Genomic DNA, 22,404 nt, shown 5'->3' on the forward strand with positions numbered 1-22,404 from the left:
CTTCAAACCGTTGTATCCTAGGTTCGGGTTTCCAACACAGAGAACTCCTACCTCATCACAGGACTGACTCCTGGAGTCACTTACATTCTCCAGGTGTATGCCGTCATCAAAGAGATCCAAAGTGAAGCAGACAAGATCGAAGCTACCACAGGTGAGAACAGGCCGCTGTTAGCAGGACTCAAAAACATCAACGGGGTCTTAAAATGTGTGCATGACGCAGATTAGGATCCTTTATTGGTGAAGCTGTGAGCGGCGTGTTTTCTTTAAACGTGTTGGTGGTGTAGATTCAAAGGCAGAAGTGACCCAGTAAAGACTGGTGTGGCAGAAAGGCCAGGTATGGCCTGCAGGTCTGGTGGATTCTGTTATATTTTCCGTGGATTCAGCGCTCACATTTGAGGCCATATGTAAGTGAGGGCATGATGAGGCATGAAAACACTTAAAAGTCAAGTTCTTATATGTTTAGAGGAAGGAGATGTTGCAGGTTTAGAGTCTAGTTTTAAGGAAAGAGGCAAGTACACAGCAAGAATTACCTGCAGTGACTTACCCAAGATGTGGAGGTTCCTTTCCTGTATTTAAATCTACCGGAAATGTCTGTTACAGAAAGGCTATGCTAAAAAGCAATGAACAAGCTGAGGCCTGTCATTAGTGTTTCATTAAGTGCTGTTTTTTTAAACCATTCAATTTAAAGGTAATTACAAGGAAAAATGGCTACACGGATGTGGATAATGGAAAGCGGACTTGCTCACAGATGTGGTAGAGACAGATGTGAAGAGAAAGAGATTACTCGACGGGATTTGTGAGCATAAGCGAGACGGACGGAAAGTGGGAGAGATTGAGTTTGACTCTCATGTGTGGTTATCCTGGTTACCCATGGAAAAACTCACAGAGCATGGCATTCCCATAAGGGCATGGGGAAACACGCCATCATCTGGCTTATGGTTGTGTGAGGCACGAGGCAGACTGGTCACATAGTTTTCGACTTCAAACGATGATCGACTTCAAAAGAGGGTGTAAGTGAAAATCCAATAGCTGGCATAATAATATGCTCACTCTTTTCATTTGGGACCATTTGTTTTATGGTTTTGGTCTTTTTTCACCATATGCTGCAACTTCTGACATCCCTCCTTGCTATGTTAATATTGTAAACGTAGTTACATGTATTTCATATATTTATAAAATGGCATGTGTGTGAAAAGGCCTTCAGTGCTTTGAATCTTTGGCAAATACCTGTGTCTGGGTTTGGTAGTGGGGTATGGTATGGTAGGATAGCGCCTCTGAATCACAGTATCATAGACACCAGTTAAGCCAGTGATGTGTTTCAGCACATCAAGGTGCAGTCAGCTATTGTAATCCAACACCCTTTTTGTCAAATACTGTCAAATATCTTCTCATCGTCTGCCAGCTGTCCGCTGTCCGCTCTGTGTGTGTGCTGAAAAAAATGTAGGTGTTCAAACGCAGCCCTGGCTCTGTAAATGGAAAACAAACTCTGACTCTGACTGACTCGCCCAACACAATCAACAACAGGGCTGATCATGCGGGCGACTGTGACTCAGAAGGTAGAGCGGGTCGTCCTTCAATCAGAAGATCGGTTCGATTCCCCGGCTACTCCAATCCGTGTCAATGTGTCCTTGAGCAAGACCCTTAACCCCAAATTGCTCCCGAAGGCTCTGCCATCGGTGTGAATGATTAATTAGTTCTGATGGGCATGTGGCACCTTGCATTGAAGCCCCTGCCATCAGAGTATGAATGGGTATTAATGGGGGTGTATTTGTTTGGGTATTGAGTTTGAAAATCAACAATCTTTCTCCAGACTTGCTGGCTCAACCTTTTAACTTTTGCTTAAAATATGTGCACATTTTTATGTAATGACTTGGGCCGAAACATGAGAAAGACAAACATTAATACAATTGCTTTATTTACTCTGAATTTGATCAAATCATGTGATATGAGCAATGCACAATGCTTAACTATTTTATATCATTCCTCATGATTCCTATAATAATGATTGAGAGGGGTTCGGTGCTGCTATCTGTTTTACATACATACTTCAGTGTGCAGTTTTCCTGACATTGAAGTGAAGATGTAATACACAGTATGTGGTATTATATCATGTTACTATAATAATATCATGTTTGGTATATGATATTTTCTTGATCGCAAAAATATGAATTCCTGTGAGGCCCCCTTCCCAGGAAGGCCACATTTCATGGTGAAAGGGATTCATCATCTAGCTCAAGGACGTGGGACTGGAGCAGAGGAGGTGCTTGTGATTACAGGAGCTTTAATTAAGGCTTTCAAGTTCAAGGGTCAGATCTGCACTCCCAGTGCCTCCCAGACCTTGCTGTTCAACACTTGTGTCCTACCCAGATGTCTCCGCTATTGATGGTATCCGAGTTCTCGGCCAGACAGGAGTCTCTATCCAGGTGGACTGGAAGAACCCGTCGGCTGAAGTGGATCACTTCAGGCTCATACACACTCACCCTTCAGGACAGGAGGAGGAGCAGAACGTACAGAGGAACCAAGAGGCACGCACCAAACACACTATTGTTGGTAGGTGTTGTAAGAGACAGTAGTGCTGCAACTGATGATTGTTTTCATATCATATTAATCTGCCCATAATTTGCTCCATTAATCGTTTGTTCTGTTTCAGAAAATAGTGAAAAATAACCATCCAAAAAGTTATGTCTTTTAAAAGTCTTGTTTTGTCAATTCAATTCACTTTAATATGATGTAAAACAGACGAAAGCAGGAGTCTCCATATTTGAAAGGCTGAAAACAGCATCTCCTGACATTTTGCATGAAAAATGAATAACATTAATAATAATTGTATCAAATATCAATAACGTAATAACGTAGGCAATTATTTTTCAATTAATCGAGTAGTCAGCTGATTATTGCAGCTTGTATATATCGTTTGCATACAAGAAGTGGTTTTGAATACATCAAATTATTTGAATTAAAAATGAATTGTTGTGTCCTTATATTGAAGTCTCTGAGGCCGGCTAACCAGTATCTAGTACCGGATGTTACCAGAGCTTGCCTTTAAATGAAGGGTGGCCATGCATTTGCTGTCTTTGCCCCTAAATTCCTTACAAATTTACCTCTCATAACATGATCATGCATTTCAAAATACTCACTTATACTCCTTGCTTTTCTTAACTGATATTTTGCCCTTTTGTTGACATTATTATTCTTATTTTAATTAGATTTATTTACTCTCGTAGTTGTTACTATTCTGACTGTTTGATACTTTGTGGGAAATGCCTTTATTGCCAAGCACTTTCCTTTAGAAATTGCTACATTTCATCATCATTATTTCCGTAAAACACATCAATATACTCTTGCACATACACTCAGTATGCATGTATATGCAAATACAGCTCTGAATTGTATCAATATATTTAATAATTATAACAAAATAATAAAATAAAAGCATGTAATGCAAATGCATAAAATAGTGGAATATCTTATCATATATTTAAGTTGCATCTCATTATAACACAGATCACAGTATATAGCAGTGGTTCCCTGCTATTTTCACTTGTGAGGCCTTAGAACTAAGCAATGTCTAGTTGAGAAGCTTCATCATGGATTATGGCCTCATTGTGGACACAAGTTATGATCAAGTTAACCAAATAGTGAGTTTCCCTCTCCGATAGTTTCATGGCTTTTTAGGACTGGCGAGACGAAAGCATCCCGAGTATTTCGCAAAGAAAGAAAAGTCAGAAAAATAAATGTGGAATGGTGGAACAAAAATATAATGAAGATCAAAAAACGTGTCTTCGTGCAGGTCTTTTTCCAGGAACAGAGTACCAGATCTCAGTGCAGGCCATCAAAGGAACGACTGAGGGAAAACCGTCCTCTGTCACCGGTGCCACAGGTCAGTGTCAACACATAAGCGTGTTCCATGATCCATTTCACCGAATGTGTTACTCAGTGCCAACTCTGCATGTTATCAGTAAGTACAAAATGGAACCAATTTCCCGCAAATTTTCTCGCTGCAGAAATGGCAGAGACTTGGGTTTGTGCTACCATCGACTATGTCTGAATTGGATGACATTCAAAATGAAAGATCAGCCACTTGTGGGAGTCAAACACATTAAAGAAAATGCGAGGACATCCATATTCCACTTAGTTTTGAATTGGATGCAGCATCAATAACAGTTCTTAGCTCTTGTAAAGCCACCAGTAATTCACGTATGGGCAGAACCTAATCGGAAAAACACAATCTGTCATGCACAATTGTGAGATGCGGTATGATACAACCTGGTAATCCCTTCCACAGACGGCCAACGATAATAGCATAATGAATACAGCTGGCAAGGAGCACGACTATGGGTTAATGATGTAAGGCTGGAATTTACAGCCGATTAATCTGGACAGGTCGTAATTGCTGTGGTGAGCCTGTTGACCAAGAGGAAACGTGATATGAATGGTGTAACGACTACAAGATGCTCCCTGATGGTTGCGGCGAGAAGGTCTATGAGTCCAACTGGTAATGTTGGTTTTTACCAGTGTGGCATTGAGTTTGACGCATTTGGTCTAACATTTGGTTTTAGGACGTGAGGAGGAATTTATTTAACAGTTTCACTTTAACAGCTGGTGGTGTTATTCAGGCTCTTTAATGTTATTATTTAAGTTGCTGAGGAATAGTCCACAATGGCATGACATGTCAGCAGTTTCTCCCATTATTCTGCTCATTTGTGCTTTGTTATTTTTAACTTTTCTGTCTTTCATTTCCTGTCCTTTTTTTCCCCGCCCACCTGCGCTCTCATCCACCCTTGGAGCTCACTCAGTTCAAAAGCAGTCTCCGGGTTGATGGCTCTTCATTTTTTAGATCCTGAGGCAGCCAATTTAATGGTTTTTAGTCATCAGCGTTCGCTAGGTATTTTCAAGACTCACCTCTCTTCATCTGCAGCCAGTCAGGTACTCAAGGGCCTCTGTCACTGCTAATCTTTCTGAGTGTGAGTGTGCCACCTACTCGTGTCGCAATTGCATGTGTGTGTGAGGGAATGTGCTAATCTGCACCAGACAGACAGGCTTGTCTCCACTCCAGTAGCCCCAATCCTTCATTTTAGGTGTTACATGAAAAGGCTTAGAGGTGATTGAGGAGGATAGGCCCCAGCTCTGCTCTCCAGCGAGGATGTGCTGGTTTCATGATGTCTGGTGTGGTGCAACAGAGACCACACACACCTATTATCTCATCCACCATGCTGTTTTTATTGGGCCGGCGTGGTAGAATGCAATGAGAGATAAGAGGATCTGAATGAGGAAATGTAGAAAAGAGCAACAGCGATAAAGGAAATGAGGACCGTAGGTTCCATGGTTACAGCAAGAAATGAGGGGAAGAAATTAGCAGGAATAGAAGAACATAATAATATATTATTAATTTACAGTATATAAATGTGTGTGATATTCTGTGGGTGGCTGTATCTGGTGTCTTTTAACTGCCATCAGTTCCAGAATAAAATGATTCAATGACAGCCAACATTTAGAAACACACCAGAGTCAAATGGATCTCTCTCTCTGGAGCAGACGTTACACATTCACTAAACTGCCAAGAGATTATAAATCGTATAAACGCAACCCACCACGGCTGCACCGCTGATTCAGATTCAATAAAGTCACCACCAAGGGCTGTATAACTAAAAGCAGATGGACTTGGCATTGGTAGAGGAGAGGAATGTTTGGTCTTTATGTTATCTGGACACACTATAGCACCTCATGTGGCCCAGTGGGAGCACCCTGTCCGCTCAGACGTGTCCATCAGCTCTGTACAGTAGGTGCCAGAAATATGACAAGTGAAAATGAGAGAAGGGACATTTTATGAAGATAACAACACTATAAAGAGACAGCACTATTGGCCTGTTCATGTGTGTGTGTGTGTGTCTGTGGAAAGGCTTTTCTATGTGTGGTAGTGATGCGCAGGAGTCTAACCACAGTCTGTGGGTCCGGCGGGTTTGGGTAGGCTGAAATTATTTTTACAGAAACATGCCGTGCAATAGTTCACCTTCTCTTCTCTCTGTCTGTCTGTCTGTCTGTCTGTCTGTCTGTCTGTCTGTCTGTCTGTCTGTCTGTCTGTCTGTCTGTCTGTCTGTCTGTCTGTCTGTCTGTCTGTCTGTCTGTCTGTCTGTCTGTCTGTCTGTCTGTCTGTCTGTCTGTCTCTCTCTCTCTCTCTCTCTCTCTCTCTCTCTCTCTCTCTCTCTCTCTCTCTCTCTCTCTCTCTCTCTCTCTCTCTCTCTCTGTGTGTCTGTCTGTCTGTCTCTCTCTCTCTCTCTCTCTCTCTCACACACAGTGAGCGCCACGAAGCTATATTAATGTCTGGCATTTGGAGGAATATCTGCAAGCTGTTCCCTTATTTATGGATACATACTTAAGCTCTACATACAGCTCTGTATCTTCAAAAGTTTCTTTTTTTGGGTCAATTTTTTTGAGAAGTAATAATACATTAATAACTCCTGGTGATTTGACAGCATTAGTAGAGCTTCATTTAAAAAACACAAAAATATCCGTTGGTCTAATGGGTTTATCAAAACTGTGAAATGTGCATGCCTGCTAGTACAGTGGATGGATAATGATGGATGATTTATGATGGCAAAAGCAGAATTTCATGTCATCCATATCGTATGTTATACTTTTGCTTCTAGATTTGGCAAAAAAGTCAATCCTGTCATGAAGAATTACGAGCTGCATACGGTCCAAATAGATTGTTGAGTAAACACATGAAGACTTTGGTAGCCAGAGGACTCCACAACAATACATATGTCACACCTGACATATTGTGTCGAAAAGAACGGCACCTATCGACACATGCTTTCCCTGGGCTCCATCCGCAGATGTACTGTATGGGTTCCACGGTACGGTGAGGCTGTACATGATGAAAGACGGCCTGTTACTGTGCGTCCTCTGCTCGATGCCTCTGCTGAACATGCCAGCCGTAATGGATAAGCTGTTTTCCAAACGACTGAAGCCCACAGCTCGTATTCTGTAGCCCGGTAGCCACTATCGCGATGCAGCTAGTGGGGTAGAACGTCTGGAGAAACTCAATCCATCACACACTGTAACTTCAGAGCAAATGCAAGGGATCCTTTAGAAAGTAGCCATGCTTGGAAAAAAACAATATATCAGACAGCCAAGACAGCAGCTGTACTGCCTATAAGAGCCAAAGGAGCTGCAGAGGGAAACAAAATAACACCAAAGAGGGAGGAGAAACCTTTGATTTGGACAACGAGGCATGGTTGAATACAAGCTTCATTCAGATGGTTACAAACCAAATCTATTCATGTAAGAATCAAGATTCTTCTGAGATTCTGCATTGATTCACAACTTCCTAAAAACCTTTTTTAAGTCCTTTTTTTCTAAAACCTAGATTTTGCAGCTGATGGACAGTAATCCTACGGTGGCCCATGTGGTTTGTGTGTCAAGTCATGCTCACACAGTCCTGGTGTGAGACAGTGAAATTATTACTTGTAATCGTAAAAAGTAGACAGTCTGTGTGAACGGCCTCACAGTCACTTCATGGTCTTCAGTGTAGTATTTAGATGGATACCCATGCTGTGTCATTGTGTATGCGTAGTGATGCTTCCTGGGCTCCCTTAGTAGCGCTCACTTAGGGCCACTTAGACTACTTTTTCACCTCTCATTTTTAGGCCTCGGAGGAAACACCCAACCCGAATAAAATTGAGCTGTAATAAATTCCTCCTGTGGACAGACTGTCAAGCAGTGCAGCCACAATGACAGAAAAGTGACGACGGGAGAAAAGGAGAAAGACGGGGTACAGAGTTAGACAGCTGCGTGGTTCCTTTCTTCTCCTGGATGCATCATCAATCAGTTGTCATGACGCAGACTGCGCACTGACACAAGACTGACCCTCCACCGAGCCGCTGCCACAGAGGAATAATCCGAAATGATGATTGCTTTTACATTCCCCTTCACTTCCTCTGTCTCTCTTACGATGCCTCTGTGGCTCTTTTTATTTTCTGTCTCCCTCCCTCTCTCCGCTTTCATCGAGATTCCCTCGACAGAAGCTAACACCCATCCACACACATTCACCACCAACTGCTCCGCCTGCGTTTCCCATAAGTCTCCAGTCATTCCTCAAGCCCATTGGCTTTACAGACAGAGGCTCTGTGCTCTGCTGCGCTGCTATGTCCTCGTCCCACTGCAGCTCATCCTGTGGAGCTCAGTGATGAGGACCAGACCATCGGTTGGGTTTGTGGGCGAGTCATGTCCTTTTTCAAGTGCTTCACAGAGCTCTTCCTTTGGTTCGAGAGTCTAAACTCAGACTCACTCTAGCCATACTGTACATCAAACTATTGACATACTATGCTCATCCTGCCCCGTGCAATTTAAGTACCGGTAATAACACATCCCGGTTTTGCTCAGGTGACAAAGTCCTCTGGTAGCTTCTAGTGGCCGTAGCAGTTATATGACAGGAGCAAAAGAGGAAGTCAAGTGATGTGATTGTAGAGCCGCAGAGGGAGGATGGATCAACAACATGTCAGACTTCAACTCGGGAGACCGCTGTTCATTGCCAATTTCAAAATGACAGTCAATGTTGTTTTGTTTTTTTCAGAGCATGATCACGATCGTCCCTGAACCTTCACCACGTGATAATCATTGTAACCATGAGGATTAAGGTCCCCTTACCTTGACTAAGTAATCATTTTCACCCAAACCTCGCGGTTCGGTAATCTTAAAACAGCCCTGATCTTTCCCTAAGGCAAGTCGGTTTAACGCCTAAGCCTCACCAAACCTTTACAGATATAGAGTGAAACCCCTTCAAACGATAGACAGTGTGTTCAATATCTTAGGGTTATACCACTTGGTTTCTGTTTTCTGTACCCTGGGTGCTGTTAGATTGTGCTTATCAATGTGAATGGACGGGAAGGATCAGTGAAGTGAACAAGAACTCCTTATTTTTTTTGTCGGCTTGTCTCTTATTCCTACTTTAATCTCATCTTCGTCAGACATGGATGCTCCTACCAACCTGATCACCACTAAAGTAACAGAGGACACTGCAACAGTGTCATGGGATCGTGTCCAGGGAGAAATAGATGGCTGCATGTTGAGCTACACCTCTGCGGAGGGCTCCAGCACCGAGATCCCCGTAGGACGTGACAGCACCTCGTACAGGCTGGTTGGCTTGAAGCCTGGAGTTCTCCACACCGTATACATCTGGACCTTCAAGGGCAACAAAGTCAGCACCAAGAGTTCAACAGTAGCTGAAACAGGTGAACTTTGAATGGGACACCGGGTTCGTTACAGGAGTGGTCGATGAATTTGGTCTTCTGTGTGTGTCCACAATTAAAGAGCTTCAAGAATGACCTTTTAAGTTTAAAGAGGGTGAAAATTCCCTCTCTAATATATATTTTTATATTGCTGTATTTATTCAAGTTTCTCTACAAAAACAAAATTTTCCAAGATTACATTCGAACACATCACAAAGGTATAATTTACCTTTGCGTAATACAAATTTTTACTGAGTAGCTTGAGCGCATCATTATGTAACTCAGTGCACCTCTGTTAAAGGCCATTTAGTTTAGCCTGGGGCTGAATGTCTTAAAGAAGAGCCAATTTTGCTTCTTTAACAAAGCCAGCAATTTTGCTTCTCCTGTGTTATCCTGTCTCTTCATCTTTGCTGTTGTGAAGGTTAGCAGCTGTTGCTGTCTGCTTGCCTTCATGTCTCTGAAGAAAATGGCTGAAAAAGAAGGCTTTTGAGTACCAACTGGCGGACATCCAAATTGCTTTAGAAGCCAAAAACTTTTAGCAGACGCGTTAGCTCCAATAACCCACTCATCACTCATACATCAACCAGCGGGATGGTTCTTGGATGCAAATATCTGAAGAGGCTTGAAACTCACTTTCCTAGCTGGTGATCTTAGCAATTGTGATCATAATTAACGATAATATGAGCAATATGGGAAAGAGCAATTAATTGTATTCTTGTTATTGTTATGTAATGATGAGGGACAGATGTGTGAAATAATTACCGGTAGCTGTATACATATCTTCAGTGTTTAAGTGGGCATTTCTTTCCTTACCTGTTTTTGGAGAATACAAACAATCCGAGTGATATGGAGCAGCTGAGATAAGATATAAGTTCATCTGAAAGCCGATGCACTGACATTGTATCAGGAAACATCACTGGTTCAGATTTCTGTGCACTGCAACAATGTTCTGTCACCATCTTTTGTTTGCTGTAGTAGTTTGCATGTTATCTAACTAGCATAGCTCATAGTGTACTCATAGTAAGCCTGCATGTATAACAATGTGATATAACGTCAAACTTGGATTCGAAACCTGTCACATGGGAATCTTTGGTTAGTCATTGTTTTTTTATTTTCATCTTCTTGATGACAAAGTTTTGATTAAAGGACCAAAACACATTGATCCAAGTTTGACCCTCTTACACAAAGACTGAAGATTATGAGGGAATCGCATTATACTGATTTGGATTGGCTGTTTGTTTTTGTTGTTATGTATGCACTGGATGTCGTGATGTCCTTTAGTAGTCTCTACTAACCATAACTCCCCACACAGAGCTGGACGCTCCTACAAATGTCTTGGCCCAAGATGAAACAGAGTCCAGCTTCAGGGTGTCCTGGGGTCACACCCGGGCAGACATCGATGGCTACGTCCTCACCTACAGCTCTTCTGAGGGCTCAAGTGAGGAAATCCCAGTCGGGTCTGACAGTACTTCATACATGCTGACTGGCCTGAGGCCCGGTGGCCTCTACACCGTCTCCATTTGGGCCATCAAGGGGAGCAAAGCCAGCAGGAAGAGCTCAACACAAGCTGAGACAGGTCTCAAATCTAACACTTTCTGACCAGCTTATGCCAAAATGTTGGGTTATGTGCTTGATGAAAAATACTTTTTAAAAACTTTCCTAAATGATTCCCTGACACCTGGCTTTTAAATGTAGCTTCAACCATTGTGTCTATTACAAAATCCACAACTCAAAATTAGAACTAGTGCACACAAAGCTCTTTAAAAGGTGAGACATAGTCAGTCTGTCATGAGACCAGGTCTTGGGATAAGTTGACGGACTGGTCTGTAGTTTGCATCAGTAGTGTATTAATATCCTCTACTAACTACTTCCTCTAGAACTGGACGCTCCCGCTAAGCTCTCAGCCCGAGATGAAACAGAGTCCAGCTTCAGCGTGTCATGGGATCCAGTCCAGGCTGAAATAGATGGCTACATCCTAACCTACAGCTCCTCTGAGGGCTCCAGTGGGGAGATCCCAGTGGGGCCTGACAGCACCTCTTACAGGCTGACTAGTTTGAGGCCTGGGGTCTTCTACACTGTCTACATCTGGGCCATTAAAGGAAACAAAGCCAGCCAGAAGATCTCAACACAAGCTCACACAGGTCTCTACCCTTTTCTGTTAAACCGACAAATTAAAGCCATGCCTCGCTTTAAATACGCCCCTCACATGTTCTTTTGTGGGGCCATGTTTATGTTTAATACATCATACCTTCTACAGTTATTTTGACAAGTCTCTTGTAAACCCCAAAAGGAAAATGTGTCTCTCACATGGAAGAATAATCAGCTTATTTGTTTAAAGGCATTTTCAAATCCATCACTTCATCTATCTGCTTGCCAACTTCTCATGCAAGGCAGCCCAGACATCCATTTTCCCCAATAACTTACTCCAGCTCAGAGGTGTAATCCCTCGAGCGTGTCCGGCAGCTACCCTGCAGTCTCCCCTCAGCCACTCATGCATGGAGCATAAGAGGGCGCTCAGGGCCACTATTTCCAAGTGACCAAAACACCTCTACCTGCTACTTTGAAAGAGACTCTTCACTCTGTCATTCAGACTGACGTCAGCCAACATGTTGGGGAACCTCATCTCAGCCTCTTTTATCCAATAATATGATCATTTTATCTACATGTGCTGTACAACCCAACGTTTGTGACCACAGATGAAGGTTGGATTGAAGATAGACTCTTTGGCTCAGCTGTCTCTTCACTGGCACCCAATTCCCCGAATGTGTTGTTGTTGTCCTACGTTTTCGCTGGTGTGTGAAATCCAAATTTCCCGGGATTTTTGGAACAGCTGCCTAATTATCTGAATAGAAAAAGACACTTTTTACCAGAAGAGGACAACTCTTGAAGGACTCCCTCCTCAGTTCGTCTTCTTCATTCCTGCTGTCCACCACCAGACAAGCACCTTCTAACCAGGGCTCCTTGCAGCTGCTTGCATGATTGGGATTTTGAACAGAGTCCATTCTGTATAGAACCTATGCATGGAAAGAGGAAAAGTGGAGGCTTTGAGTTAAGAGTTGAATTTATTAGTGGGCAGAGAAACAAGGTATTTTCAGCAAACCCAGAAGGCCAAATGTTCTGACCAATCTTCGTTTTCCTCCCTGCAACATGCAGGTGCACCAGGCTCCGTCCTCCAGGGAACAGCAGGATAGATATGATTTATGATGCTCTTTCTCCGAGTGATGCACAATCAAGTATAGTCACAATGTGCTCAGTCCATAACATCTGCCGAACAGGTATTGCACCCAACTTACATCATTTTTGGCTGAGCTACAAGGATTCATCCGTTAACAGGTTTTCTTATCTCTTGCTATAACCGTTACTCCATATGCAGCACTGAGCGCTTCAACTAAACTCTTGGCCCATCATCAGTGTGTCGTGAGACAAAGTGGAGTCAAAAGTTCAATGGACATAAGCTTAGCTACAGTTCTGATGAGAGCTCAAGCACAGAGACACCTCTGAGATTCCATGATGTCTCCTACAAGCTTACTGCCTGAGTCCTTGTGTCCTTTACATTGTCTACATTTGGGCAGTGAGTTGGGACAAAGCTAGTGGAAAGGATATATATATATATATATATATATATATATATATATATATATATATATATATATATATATATATATATAGAGGGTATATCTATATATATATATATATATTCTTTTTTTTACGATGCAATATATGAAGGTAAACATCATTTTTCTTGTAATGACCATCATATTACCAATGTTTTTATCAAATGCATGCCAGAAGATTTCATTTGTTCGCCTTTAGATGAGAAATAAAACACTACATTTTGTGGTCTGCATCAGTAGTTCTTGTAGTTTGCATCTTTGTAGTATAATAACCAACTCAACTGACATCTTCCTCTAGAACTGGACGCTCCTGCGAACCTTTTAGCCCGAGATGAAACAGAGTCCAGCTTCAGCGTGTCTTGGGATCCAGTCCAGGCAGAAATTGATGGCTACGTCCTCACCTACAGCTCCTCTGAGGGCTCTAGTGGGGAGATCCCAGCCGGGTCTGACAGCTCCTCCTACAGGCTGACTGGCCTGAGGCCTGGTGTCCTCTACACCGTCTACATCTGGGCCATCAAGGGAAGCAAAGCCAGCAGGAAGATCTCAACACAAGCTCAGACAGGTTAATACGAATAGGCAGGATTGTCTTATAGTTATGCTGAAGCTCTCCTCTCTGTCAACTATTTGTCAGTTAACGTCTTTAAAAGAGGTCATTTTTTTACACTTCTGGCAGTCTAGATTTATGTTTTTAAAGATATTGATACATACAGGAAAAACTGCATATGGAAACATTTACCAATGGTAATTATCCAAAGCTATTTTTCTCCTATTAAGAGAGGCCTTAATCAGATGTTTAGTGTCGTGAATTACAAAATAGTCACACATTCTATTCATAAATTTGATTCTGGATTGTTTTAAATATCTTTCTTATAGGCTGTATAGCGCCCATAAGCACCACCACGGTGGCACCTTTTAGTAAATGCTGTGGTCTTAGCACAAAGCTGTCTCAGAAAAAAGAGAACCAATCTACTTCAAGTAATTTGCAATCAATGTGGCTTTCACATCAATGCGCTTTCTTCACCATATTTCTTTGTACAAACAAAGAGTTCATTGCTCTATTACTGTTAAAAACAAACAGCCTAAGTCTGAGAATGATGGTAAGAATAATTTCCCGTCAGTCAGGATCTGCTAGATGTGGTCCTAGTATCAGTTACTACAGAAGCAGTAACAGGAGTTATGTAAAGGTGAGTTAACATTGTAGCCTTTTAGATGAAGAGGACAAGAACTACTGTGATTTCATCCCTATAGAGTTGATAAGAAATGTTAATTAATACTGGAAAAACAGCATAGTATTGGTCAGTAGATTTCTGCATTTGCGGCTGTATTTCACTTCTGTAATGTTTGATTGGACAGCACTGAACATACTGTACTGGTATTCACAGGGGTCAAGGGTGATGTAGAGCTCAGGGAATACATCTGGGTTGTATCGTCGGGACAGAGAGTTCCCTGTGGTGGTTGCATCATGTGTGAGACCTGTTGGGCTTTTTGGAAAATGTACAGTAACTTGTGCATTTTAATACAGTATGTCAATGTAACCTTCAAACCGGCTGATGGTCTCAAAAACAGTCATTTAAACCACAATGCTCTTTTTAGACACCTGCAAACGTGAACTTGAAAATTGCTTTATTTATTCATTTAATAATGATGATACTAGTGATTAATGTGCACACAAAACAGCAATCCATCAATTCTTACGACCTGTGATCTTTGATTCAATCAACTGTTCAATTATTACAAAGTCAAAATGAGTTTGATGCAAACTACCAAGGAGCACCAAAACTCTGGCAGGAAATGCATCCCACCGGCGAGGCCATGTCAATGGGTATGTCTGGCAACTTAGTGTGGGGTAAAAATAGCAGCGGCAGCACCTGGTGAACGGGTTACAAACGGGAGTATCATTGTGTGGGCCAGGTGATCTGTAAGTGCTCTGAGTGAAAGCTGGATCTTTTTCAATTAGGCAGCAAATGGCAGAGTTTGGGATTATAACCATGTCTCGTCGTAACTCATTAGAAACTGTCTGTGGCTACGGACCAATGTGGTGCTGGGTTCAGATGCCATTGTGTCAGACAATATCATCTGGGACACATAAAAGCATGTGTTATTACATTTGGGATTTTGGGATGTATTAATATGTCTGTTAAAACGGTCTCAAACCGACACCAGTGTGTTCCACAGACTTTTTCAGCGTCATTGTTTCCACTGTTGATTCTACTAAATGTATGACTGTTCACACGATTTTCTCCCACTACAATTTAATTACCAGAAAAGCGGTTCAATTTGTTCAGCGTTGGTGAAGATGAGAATAGGATGAATCCTGAATGAAAGCAGCTTTATTTACACTGGAAGAGGACTGAAAGAATGAGTCTTGACTTGAATAAATAATAGATAGCTTGAGCTGATTTTGTACGTCATGGTGACATACGCTTCCTCTGATTCCCTGAGCCGTGGGAGGTTAAAGCTGCCACGGTGACAGCAGCCATCTTTGTGTCAGACAAATTATTTCAGCTTGTGTTTCAGGTCAAACCTCCCAAAAGCGAGGCAGAGGAATAACCGCCAGTTCATCTGCACAGGCAAATTGTAACTTGGCAGGAGGCTGGTGGTAATCTCTGCTGTTGTGTGTCAGGTGGAGGGAGGCTGAAAAGCTACAGTGTTAGATACATTGATGTTGAACTTGTCATTGAAGTAGAGAAAGGAAATAAAGAGGGATTAATACCGCACTGCAAAGTCATGTCTGTCCTAGGAAACGCTTATTTTAAGTGTGAGAAAAAGGTGAAAGGTTCGGGTAAAATGATGATTTCACAAAAATGTTAAAACAGCTGTAAGATTCAAGAAACTCAAGTATATAGCATTAAAAATCCTCTGCTTACCCAATCCAGACCTGAGTAAAGATGTATTAATGAACTTACAGTATACTCCATGTTCCTGTGTTGTAATCCACTCTGATTTACACTCCAACAGACATTGATGCCCCGAAGGAGCTGAAGGCGACTGATGTGAGGCTGGAGTCTGCTCTGTTGACCTGGCTTCCTCCTCTTGCTGACATTGAGGGGTACATGCTCACCTACAGAGATGAGGATGGCAACATGGAGGTACTTAGCTATACCCAAAAAAGATCGACTCCACACCGAGTCATATTCACATGTGCGACAACTGAGGTATTACACTCTTTGTCTGACAATTTGTAAACACAGATTCTGTGTCGGAGTATATTTGGACTTATTTTTTGTATACCTATTACATTTAATTAGAAGGAACTCGTATGGAGAACTGAATTTGACTGTGTAGGAGGATGATACAACCTTTTTATTCTGCATTGGGTAAAAACAGAGCTGCAGTTCCTTTTAGCATCCATGTGGCCTAATGGGGATATTGAACTAAGTCCTGTCTTTGTCTCTTCAAGCATACAAATACCATTTGGAAAACAGTTCCTTCACTGCTTGAAAGAGGCTGAGGCAACAGCAAAGCTGCATGTTCAATTTAAGCTCTGTTAAATGCTGACCTCTTGTGGTCAGACATATAATGAATCTACTTTTGGATTGATGGATGAGGTGATCGATCTTTTACTTGACACTCTTTTAAGATTTTATGTAAAGATTTAGGAGCCCGCTTAATGTCTGTCTGCAATTGAAACTCAATACCATGTCATATGTGTTCAGTAAGATTAACTGCAATTATTATTTTTTTTTTATCCAGATGGTTGAAATGCAGCTTGGCACCCGCCAGAGCAATTTTGCTGTATCCAGTTTGGAGATGGGCAAGAGATACATCGTCACCATCATTGCCTACAGAGGAAACAAGAGGAGCAAGGTGGTGGAGACCATCTTCAGAACAGGTCTGTGTGCACTACTGTCTGCTGAGTCACTCCTGTTTTCTGTGTATGGTGCTCTTTGCTCGGATTCCTTTCTATTTGTATCATTTATCAGTTTGTGTGACATGTTAATCAGCGCTGTAACGTCACATCATGAGTTTTAAATAAGCATTAATAATACAGTCACACCTCTCCCCTAGTTGGCATCCTGTACCCCTTCCCCATGGACTGCGTTCAGATCATGAAGAATGGCAACAAGAAGAGCGGCGTCTACACCGTCTACATTCACAACGACCGCTCCAAACCAATTGAGGCTTACTGTGACATGGAGACCGATGGAGGCGGCTGGCTGGTATGAATCACTGATGAAACTGCACATATCAAAATAAGGAATGACTAACTTTATTTACAGTGATGTTTATTATGTGGGCAGAATTTGTACCAGTAAATATTGAAGGGGTATTCCACTGACTCACACAGCCTCTAAAACAAGTTGTGTAATGTCTTCTTTGGCTTGGCATGAAAAGCCAAAGAAGTATAAAAAAATATCCTGATGACTTCCACATGCTGTTGAGTTGCCTTATGGGTAATGTAGGACCCAGTGATTTTTGAGCTAAGGACTAAAAGTCAAGATATCTGGACCTCTGACGCTTTGATCTTGACGATTCTTTTTAAATCTGAGTTCCCCAACTTCATGGAAATATTGTCCCAGTAGGCTTGAGTATCCAGTTAAATGATTGTAGTTGACTGCGACTGTAATTTTGGTGGTGGAGACGGTAACCACATGGAAACATTTGTGTAGCAGCTGTGAGTGAACACCCTGTGCTCGCTGCATTCAGGTGCTCCAACGACGTACCTCTGGCAAACTTGACTTTATGAAGCGCTGGAGACAGTACATAGCCGGGTTTGGCAACATGACAGAGGAGTTCTGGATTGGTGAGCACTGACTCTCTGCAGACATGGAAACATGCGCATATGAACCAGTAATGGAGTATTTCTTCTTACTCTCACTCTGTCTGGCTGTTCCCTCAGGTCTGGATAAGATATATGAGCTCACCAACACTCCTACTCAGTATGAGCTGAGGTTTGACCTGGGCCTGGGTGCTGAGAGAGCCTATGCTGTGTACGACAACTTTAAGATTGCACCGGTCGAGCAGAAATTCAAACTCACTATCGGCAAATACAGTGGAACAGCAGGTGAGCCTTTTACCCCTAGAATCTTTCCCAAACTACCAGCAATACAATTCACAGCATACTCTACAAATGTATATACTCTCTGACACTTAACTCAAATTGAAAGAGTCACAGAGAAGAAGAGAGGGCAAGGATGGCAATGAGACAGACCGGCGGGAATACTGGGGTTTCAAGCAGGAGACACCCCACCCATCAGTGTGTGGGGTTCTGAGAAAGCTAATACACACCGACAGCAGGTGGTCTGTGCTAGTATTTGTTTGAGAAACTTACATTCAGTCAGTTATAAGCTGCAGTTTTAAGGGGAAGAAGAAGGCAGGGTTTTAATGGGCTTTGAAGACAGAAACATACAGACGCACAGCAAGTGGGACGTTGGGTCTAAACATTACACAGTGTTCTGAAACAACGTACACAGCATCGCTCTATTTTTGGCTTTTTATTAAATGTTTTCCATCAGGGAGCACTTGGGAGAAAAAGGAGTGAGCAGCAAAATCTGAGTATATTGTTGATAGAGGAAGGTACACGCAGACTGTTCTCTGTAGAGTTTCTAACGTTTAAAGCCGACAGGCAATTTGTGTTAATTATTGTTGATGATCCCAGGTGATGCTATGACCTACCACCAAGGCCGGCCCTGGACTACTGTTGATAATGACAATGACATCGCCCTGGGTAACTGTGCCCTGACCCACCGTGGCGCCTGGTGGTACAAAAACTGTCATCTTGCCAACGTCAACGGAAAGTGGGGAGACAACAGGCACAGTTTGGTGAGTGAGAGTGATTCAGTGTTGTGGATCTTCCAATGTGTATTGAAAAGAACAAAAAGTAAAAAATGCAAAAAGAATATAGCTAGTAGAGTGGGTCACTAGCAGGTATTTGGATCAACATGCACAAAATAATGTATAAGTGAATTAAATCCTAATGTTCACAATAATACTCCAAACATAAACAGGTTTTGGTGGTTTAACGTCAAGGACAAAGGTTTCTTTATTCATAACCAAGAGTAGATTTGTTGTGCAGACGGGAGATTCAGCATCCATAGTTAAAACAACACGCACACACACACACACGCACACGCACACACACACACACACACACACACGCACACACACACACACGCACACACACACACACACACACACACACACACGCACACGCACACACACACACACGCACACGCACACACACACACAGATCAAATGACATCAAAACACATTTAAGAACTCCTAACTAAGTCATGAATAAGTGCCTCTACACACACACACACACACACACACACACACACACACACACACACACACACACACACACACACACACACACACACACACACACACACACTCACTCACTCCAGGCCCTGACTGTAATCTGTGATGACAGACTTGTACTCACTTATACAGATACGGCTGTAGACTGTCAAACATCAAGCCTTAGCTCAACATGTCAATGTGGAAAATCAAATTTGAATTGAGTGTCCTTCGAGTCGTTCGAGGTTTCAAGGAGGTGTTTTTGCTGTTTTCTTCTCTTTGTTTTTCCTTGCGCTAAAGGAAAAACAGTTAGTAGTTGTACGACTGCCACTCACAACTAGCTGCTTCTCCTGTCTCAATTGTCTACTGCGTGAGTGAAGCACAACAAAAACAACTAGCCATCATGTTATTCGGGGGTTCTTTCAAAACATGCTGCAAAAAGAACCCAAAAAAAGAATGATGACCGGGAGGCTGTTCCCTGGTCAGCAATCAAAGACAACTCCGCCCCCAACCCACTCTTGGTTGTTTTGTTTTGGAATGTCGAGATGAAGCAGAAATGGCCTCAATCCATCAGCGGTGATAAGAAAACACATTTCTCACACCAGCTATAAAGCATAAGTGTTTTTGCCAGGCTGATAGGGTAACAACAACAGTTATTATGTCTCAGGGAGTCTGATACTGAAGAAAATGCAATAACAGTCAAAACAAGTTTGTACTCACATGAAATGAAGCCAGAGGCTGGTGTTTATTCGTGTTTGTCATTCCGTCTGTCTGTCATTTGCTGCCTGCCTCTTCTGTGACCATGTCTCCCATCCTTTTCTTGTCTCCCTCTCCCTTCCCTCTCATCACTCCGACATCACCCTCTCACCATACTTTTGCGTTTCCCTCTTCGATCTCTTTCTGCGCTGCTGTCAGGGAGTGAACTGGGAGCCGTGGAAGGGCCACCTGGTGTCCCTCGACTTCACCGAGATGAAGATCCGACCCCTGGGAGCCTTGTCCAGCAGGAAGAGGCGATCGTTGATGGCCAGAGAGAAGAGCAGAACCATAAACCTCCAAAAGAAATAATACAGCACCTCCCACTTCAACTGCAACAGTCGTCACCAGTCCCAATAACCTGCCATCACGCTAGATTTGGGTGTTTCTGGACATACGTACATACATATGTCCCCACTGGTCTACATGTCTCTGTGTGTCTCAACTCTTGGCCAATATGTACACTTGTTTGAGCGAGGAGAGAAATGCCAATACGCAATAGTAACTTATTATCTGTTTGTAAACAATGAGATTAATCAGAAACTCCTGGTGGTTGTGGGAGGGCGATGAACAGAAAAATGCCTTTGAGTTGTTTTGAAGTGAACTGAAGTTAATTATTAACATTTAGTCTTGTCAGTTATGATGCAATAGTTATTCTTAAAAACTTCTGTTTCACTGATTCTGGTAGTAACCTTCATTATAAATCAGGAAACAGTAGAAAATTGTCATTTTTCTTCAATTACTGCATTCATTTGAACTTTTACAAAGGTTTTTGTATTATATGTGTTTATTTTTTGTTGTATGAAGAATTTCAGTTGCAACTTCTCTTGTGTATGGTAGTATTGTCATAACAGCATAAATGTAAAAAATGTGTTTTGTTTTAAGGTCAAGTGTGAAGGATCGGCGAGTTATTGCCCTGAGTTTGTTGACCGTGAAGTCGGCTGGCTGTGTCACATTTAGTTGTCGCTGCCGCAAAGACTGTCACATCACATTAGCGTGTGTAGGACGAGCCAAAGAACGACAATGGACGGCTGTCTTGAATGACCATATTGCTCCTGCTTTACATTCATAGGATAGCGACAGCGCATATCAATCAATGTGATGCGCCTGCATCAGACGTCAATAAGGATGACGTGTGTTTGCCCCATCCTCAGGGACTTAATGAACAAACCCTTGTTTTCAATCTGGAAAGTTGACAAAGGTTATTAATACTGCTTTGACTTTATTTCATGATTACATTTTTACGCATTTATTACAAACTGTTGTTTTATGAGACAAGGACGGAGCACATCAATCAACATTTCTGCTGACCTGCCAGAATTGATCTAAAATCCCTGATCCGCATACATTTTGCATTTACTAAAGTGTCTTTTGAAACCTTCATGGCCCATGAATTTGTATTCCAGACAATCCTCAATCAGGATTTTCAAGGTCAGAAATGAGGAATTAAAAAATCTGTATATGAATCTATTTTGTTTTACTAATTGCATTGTCAGAGTTACGTTATAGCTGCCCATTCATATTCGTACCGCACATTCACGCAATAAGTAAATCAATAAAGGGTTTGTTACATTGAGATATTGTAATTTTCTCCAGATTGAACGAACAGGTGAATAAACAAGAAGCCTATCTTTTTGCAGAGGTTAAACGTTTACTATGGGAGAGGGTTTACAGTGAATACCGTATTGCTATATTACCGTAACACAAGAGACGTACTGTCTACAGACATGCTTGCAGCTCTGTGAGGCTGCAATTCCCAAATTTCAAGGCAATCCATCCGATAGTTGTCGAGACATTTCACTCTGAAGAAAATGTCAACCTCCTGGTGGTGCTAGAGGAAAAGTCGGGATCACCAAATTAATTGGGATACATCCCCTGGGGACTATGAGTGTTGACAAAATGACAATGCCAATCAGCAGGCTGCTAGTAGCTCTTAGTTTGATGACAAACATCTCAGTCACCTCACAAAGCTAAGTTGCATTACTACTTTGACAAAATCAGCTTTTTAGCTTTTTGCCTGAATTGTCAACACGTTCATCAGCACGTGGAGTTTGCTCAGTTTGAATTGACATTACTAATCACTGATTAAACATGGACGACGCCTTACAATACAATAGTGCTGACACACCGATAGTTTCTCTGTCTAGAACTGCAGTGTTACCACAGTGCAACACTTTCATCACACTGAATTGAGCAACTGTACTTGCAGGGACCGGTGACTGTTTGCCGTCTGGTCTCACAACCGTTTCTCAATCCAGCATCTCATAATCTGTAGACATAATTTCACACAGCTGCTAGAATGTGTCATATTCACGACACATTCCACCATTTAAACACAAAGAAAGATTCAGTTATACGATATGATCTCTTCAAACAAACACTGCACCAATTCGAGAATGCCGTTTCTTCATCAAAAGCCAAAAGGAAGAAGTAAAAAGAAAATGTTTTGAGTGCTTATTCGTCTAAATTAAATAGGAGTGTGAGAGGGCTCAGCGGAAAATTTGATAATAAATATTTTTAGCATGGCATTTCATTTCAACTTTAAAATGAAATGTCTCACAAAA

The 22,404-nt window shown here is 42.1% G+C and overlaps 1 protein-coding gene across 2 annotated transcripts in view; it reads left to right on the forward strand.

Annotated features, from left to right (window-relative positions):
• tnn (tenascin N) overlaps positions 1–21,310 on the forward strand; it is a 32,370-nt gene extending 11,060 nt beyond the window's left edge. For both annotated transcript variants that reach the window (XM_079284785.1, XM_079284786.1), the window contains 14 exons: positions 22–151; positions 2,368–2,550; positions 3,791–3,880; positions 8,970–9,233; positions 10,543–10,806; positions 11,108–11,371; positions 13,143–13,406; positions 15,803–15,933; positions 16,538–16,676; positions 16,853–17,004; positions 17,492–17,588; positions 17,685–17,849; positions 18,444–18,607; positions 20,003–21,310. In XM_079284785.1, the coding sequence (XP_079140911.1) occupies positions 22–151; positions 2,368–2,550; positions 3,791–3,880; positions 8,970–9,233; positions 10,543–10,806; positions 11,108–11,371; positions 13,143–13,406; positions 15,803–15,933; positions 16,538–16,676; positions 16,853–17,004; positions 17,492–17,588; positions 17,685–17,849; positions 18,444–18,607; positions 20,003–20,152 (2,457 nt within the window). In that variant the 3' untranslated portion in view covers positions 20,153–21,310. The remainder of the gene's footprint in view (positions 1–21; positions 152–2,367; positions 2,551–3,790; positions 3,881–8,969; positions 9,234–10,542; positions 10,807–11,107; positions 11,372–13,142; positions 13,407–15,802; positions 15,934–16,537; positions 16,677–16,852; positions 17,005–17,491; positions 17,589–17,684; positions 17,850–18,443; positions 18,608–20,002) is intronic.
• The last annotated feature ends 1,094 nt before the right edge of the window (positions 21,311–22,404 follow it).

Source organism: Melanostigma gelatinosum (assembly GCF_949748355.1).
Source record: "Melanostigma gelatinosum genome assembly, chromosome: 15".
NCBI classification, from domain to species: Eukaryota; Metazoa; Chordata; class Actinopteri; order Perciformes; family Zoarcidae; genus Melanostigma; species Melanostigma gelatinosum.